The 5,818-nt window shown below is 34.7% G+C and overlaps 1 protein-coding gene across 1 annotated transcript; it reads right to left on the minus strand.

Annotated features, from left to right (window-relative positions):
- Positions 1–3,601: 3,601 nt before the first annotated feature.
- Smp_049230 (putative heat shock protein hsp16) lies at positions 3,602–5,437 on the minus strand. Its single transcript, XM_018794685.1, has 5 exons — positions 5,171–5,437; positions 4,554–4,724; positions 4,267–4,464; positions 4,038–4,173; positions 3,602–3,947 (listed from the first exon to the last, which is right to left on the minus strand). The coding sequence occupies exons 1-5, from the start codon at positions 5,399–5,401 to the stop codon at positions 3,652–3,654; spliced, it is 1,032 nt and encodes a 343-aa protein (XP_018649073.1). The 5' UTR covers positions 5,402–5,437; the 3' UTR covers positions 3,602–3,651.
- Between the last annotated feature and the right edge of the window lie 381 nt (positions 5,438–5,818).

Raw genomic sequence — 5,818 nt, forward strand, 5'->3', positions numbered from 1 at the left:
TGAAAGTGACCTTCACCTTATCACAAACACCTCCACGCCTTACTTTCACATATTCACTGGTATTACTTAGAGCTGATTTCGATTATTTTTTAACCGTATACTTATCGTTTGTGAATAGGCAATCAATCGATTTTGACCACCCAGTTCTGTTTTGTTTGGTGTGGAGCGTTGAGTATGTGAGTAGCAGACGTGATTTATTCTCAAGCTGACAATCAGAATGTGTGAACCTGACCGACTTCCACACGTCATAGTATTTCGTTGCTTAGTGTTGTATAGTGTACATTTGAGAACTGGTATTTCATGTTGGATGGGATCGAATTGATTTTGCTTCCATTTGCAGTTATGGTGGCAACGAAATTTAAGCGGTTTAACAGACGATGTTACGGTGTAGTCCATTTCACACTATTATCGATTATGGTGATTGGAAGTCTAGGGGTTTTATGGAGTTGCGAACGGGTGTGTTCCACTGTACAGTTATCTAGGTAGTGTGTTAGTTTACGTTTCCTTGTCATTACTATTTTTCTCTGTACAGTTATCTAATTAATATTTTAGTCTTTATTTCAAACAAACGAATGAGGGTTTAGAGTATTCGTAGTATTCCTAATATTTTCACCGTTGCATTCGCCGATAGATCTTATATAAAGCACTTGTGAAAATCTGGGAGCACTGTACTACTGTTTCATTCGATTATTGGACTTCTATAATTGTTTCTGAGTAACTTGAAAACGAGTCTCACTGGTTAGTAACTTAAACCTTACCAGACACAGAGTGAGATGTATGACACTATACTTTAAAGATACGTTGATGATAGCAACATTTGACAATTTCATCATCTAGTGGTTTGCACTATACATTATCCGTCAGTGTAGGATAGGTTATGTTTTTATCAAATTTCTGCCTCATAAAAGTGTCAGGGAGAACACATTTCTACGATCTCTTCTGTGAGATCCATCATCAAGACATAAATACATCCAAAAGTTAACGAAACGGGTGCCCTAGATTCCACTGATGGCCACAATTCAAACTTGGACCAGAGAGTTAATATGAAGATATCTAGTCGTGATTCGCACACTTTGATAAAGATCGATTAAAGTTAATCCCTGGTTGTCAGTAATTCGACAACTCAAATCTTTACGACTAACATTGTGTTCTTTTGTAGTAGTGAGAAAATATTCTGAATAAAGAGTTACGTGATTTTTATCTCAAAAATTTGCGGTTTAAGCTCATTGTATCATATGAATTTTTCACTAGTTATTACCCCAATATCTACTCGACAATTAATAGAGAAAGTTGAAAAGGACTCAGTGGCCATATTGTCTTCCGGTATCTGGTCAGTATGTGTATAATAGTCAGTTGAGATATATGGAAATAAGTAATTATGAAAATGAAAACTAGATGGTGACATGTAGAGATGTAATATGGTCAAGGTTAATTCCAGGTTAACGTCGAATAAACACTGGGTATACAAACAATATTGTGGAAACAAGTACGCACTGCAAATTAGATTGGAATAATAATATGGTTTCAATGACTGCAAGCACTGCTTCGAGCTCGATTAACTCTTAAACGTCTATATGGGTAAAATTTCGTTGAATAGTGTTGTATAGTGTACGTATGAGTACTGGTATTCCATGTTCGATGGGAACGGGTAACGACCACCGAACAGAAAGAGAATGCTTTATGAGTTTCATTGCTAATCTCTTTTGTGAATGTAACTACTATAAAAGTCAACAGGGAATCAGGATACCTTGCTCATTCACTTAACAACTTTCAACCAACTCCACTCTAATTGAATTGCTACTTCTATTACATCAAATAAGACAATGACATTATATACGAAACTAAATACATCAACATTTCTGAATAAGCATCAACCGTGAACTAACACAAACATGAAATTAATATTTTAATTATTTGTTGCTACTCCAGGACTGACAGATATTCCTTGAATGCTGTAAATATTTGGTTGACAAAACTCAATGTAACTAATTGAAGCGGATGACATAAAAATTCAAGTCAAAATCAACTTCATTGACGATAACTGAATTCAGTTCAACCTAACTTAATTATTATCGAAAATAAAAATCACAAAGCTAACGAAAGTGTTGAGAATTTCTTGAAATTAAAGTGGATTGAAATAAAGAAAGTTCTATAATGGACAGTTGCTAAAGAGTTATTAATATCATCCTAGTTAGTGATCAATATTGAACGAGTCCTGTCAGTCACTTTCAAATTCTGATCAATAAGTCGGGGTTGTGATAGTGCTACAGTCACATTTGAACAGAACATATATTTAAGGCTTATCATAGATTGGCTCCAACAGGTTCTTGTTTGTTATCCAAAGGAAGATTTCAACAAGTAATCCTCATTCCGATTGCCTCATTTTCTCATTGAGAATTATAATTGGTAGATATATCCAAACTTCCACACTGTGTCAATAATTTATTACAATACTAATGTATGAATAAATGGTCATATATGCTCTGTTCAATCTCCAATTAATTGGATCCATGTGTACTTATGGTGACTTCATTTTTCATTACTAGTAGTATTCTCTTCGAAATCTCCAAGATGATGATAACATTTGATTCATTATGAAGTGAGTGTCGAATGCACATAATGTAATTGCGTTGTTCACTTTGATTTGATTGATTGCTTGAACTACTGATAAAGAATTATTAAGTTTTTGCTACCATTTTCAATACAAGTATTTTTGTATGGAGTTGCTGATAAACTACGGAATATAATACTATTCTGCTTCAATTGTTGCTCTGAGTTTATTCATATTCATAGTGTGATTGAACAGTCAATCAATTTGGAAGTAGGACATATCATAGTTGAATGTTTTGATTATTAGTAGTACATTGTAAATGAATTTTATTATGATTAAACTTCACTAGAAAAATATTAACAATTATTCACAATTGAATTCAGAAGCCTTGGTTCAGTTTACCTGAATTCGACTAACATAACTGATGAGAATTTGTTCTGCTGAAATGTTGAAATGTCAAGCAAATAAAACTCGATTAGGTATATTCGTTTCGACCAAATGTACGCTGAAAGAGAAATCAGTCCAACCTGAACTATACTTGGTTCATGTCAGTACAGACAGCTGAATTTTCGAAACAATCCCGATATCTACCAACTATATAGTGACATTTGCTATTTCGTAAACTTTTAAGCCGTCTCAACAATCTGGAGTTGTACTCTGACTCCGAATAGTATTTGACGATAACGATATAGTTTGTAGGATTCTAGACAGGTAATCTTAAGGAAGTATTTTGCATTACCCATTTTGTTGGCATTCTACTCATTTATCACATTCGTCTGAATATAATAACTACAAAGACCAGATTTACTTGTGATATGTATTTCATCTCCCTTTTTGTATAATCTTTTAAATCTATACGATGTAGTTTACCTACCTCAAGGTCTGAGTAACGAAAGAGAGCTCCCTTGAAATGTGTCTTGAGCAAATTGTAGTTCGATATGCAATTCACGTTGTTGATCACAACAGTAATTTAAAACTCATGATACTAGATAAGTGTTGTGTCACTTCTCTTGAACGGTAAACAAAATGCACATTGAATAACACAGAAATGAAATGATAAAATATATTTCATTTAAATAAACAAGATTATTCAGATCATATCACTGTTCCAATTTATGACACTTCATCAGAGGTGCTTCCAAAACCAGCGTTTGGTCAATCACTTGAGCAGAAACAGACAATGGGTCCAGTGTTTCCGGAATTTCATATGAATGAGTGAATTTAGTATAGGAACTCGAATGATCACCATTCATGTAGTGACAACCCGAAACCATAATTCGGTTCGAATCAACACTGATGCACAAATCTTCAGGTTTATAGATTGGATCCAATGACATTTCAACATGTAAATCTCTACCACCGTTTTCGCTTTCAACGATGGAGTAACCATGAACACCTAAGAAGAGATAAGGAAACGAGCTAAACTATAAATAACAAATGATCAAACAATAAGTGTGTAATATAAGTACAGATGTATTTGGCTCACCCTTGACTGCCAGTTTGTGAGCATTTTGAACTTGATTGTGTGATTTAGGCCGAATGGCGATCTGACCGTTATCATTGAATGTGAGTGATTGGTAGTCAGGTACATTAACTGGAGCTCCAAGCTTCAACACACCGTCCTGAAGTAAACGAATTAGCAACAGATACGTTTAATTTGTGAGTGACAATAAACAGAACAAATGATCTCATATACAGTGTTTTGCATAACTCACACTAGTTAGACTACAATTCAATTGGTTGCGGTCGATCGATTTAGGGAGTTCGATTACGCGACAAAATTCACGAGAACAACTGGAATCTTCCGTCTTTGTCTCCTTCTTTGCTTGTACTTTGACGTAATCGTCGGTCGATGTCACCTTGATATCCTTGGGTTCAAAGCCCTCCAAATTGAAGCACACATGAAAGTGCACCTACAAAATAAAACACACTGTTTGGTTGTCCGAGGTATTTGATGTGATTTCGTCAAAGTGTTCAATAAAAATAAGATATGAATTCTCACCTTCCCATCTTCACCTATTTCATAGGCATCCTTAAGATAATCGCTTATTGAGCCTATCGAATGCACTTGATTATCACGAATCTGGTCACGCATGTCTTGCATTTGACGCTCCATTTGATCCATAAGTAAAATAGGGTCACAAGTCCCCACGAGACCATATGTACTTAGCGGCTGCAATGTGAAGAAGAACAAAGAGAAATCATTGTTAGGTACATTTTAGCTTGTCGAGAAAGAGATACATTTAAATTTTAGAAATGCACATGGTTATGAGGATTCAAGGCATGAAAAACCTGTCAAATCTTTTGTTTAAAAGATGTTGAACCTAAATTGAAACATCATAAGTTTCAAAACACTGAGTATGTTGAGCTGTCACTCAAACGAGTTTTTGAGTATTAAATAGGTCAACTACAAAACAACCGGTCACTAATGAAGGATATACTGTTTCTTCATTAACATTTGTTTTCGAGAATTAGTGATACAATGTAAATCGCTAAACGTTCGTTAATATTCCTCAGATACCTACACTTTTAATGACTCTAGTTTTCGTCCCACTTTTCTGCTAAAGATCGTGTAGCTTAACACATGAAGCGATGAGAAAACGTTCACAACAAACTCACCAATAGTACAAACATTCCTTGTCTCAAACGTCGAATTCGATCATTCCAGCTTTTCCACGACGAATCAATCCAACCATTTAATCGTTCCGGCCATTCATCAGTATATAACTCAATGGAGCCATCACCATTTTTATGTTCCAAAGTTCTTAACAAATCACGTCTTTGTTTCTCAAACGTACGGTTTTCGCAATTTACGGGAATACTGACAACCTCATGCTTTTCATCTGGCATTTTATAAGTGCACTAGTAAAAGCTAGTGAAAATATCAAAGCTCTGATTTTTATAACACAATTTTAGTATTTGCCTATATCATTATTCTAAAAACAGCTGATTAGAAAGTCAGGAACTGTAAATGTTTAAGGACAAGGTCACTATTTTATGATTGATCAGAATTTGCTTAAAAGTTGATTGGATAGATAACATGCTTCTATTGGTTTATCGTGAAGTCCGATCATGTAGTGACATATTTCATGTAAACATATACAGAGTTACATAATTATGAAGGTTTGACTCTTACACTTCAAAGTATCCTCCTTGTTCGTCCATTCTCTGTCTATTTCAAAGTCCCAAATGAGATATGTCATATCGAAGTTGAATGGAAGACTTTGTTGCAAACCACATAATTCCTGAGAGTTGTTTGTTACTAGC

This window comes from Schistosoma mansoni, chromosome 1 (assembly GCF_000237925.1).
Source record: "Schistosoma mansoni strain Puerto Rico chromosome 1, complete genome".
Lineage (NCBI taxonomy): Eukaryota > Metazoa > Platyhelminthes > Trematoda > Strigeidida > Schistosomatidae > Schistosoma > Schistosoma mansoni.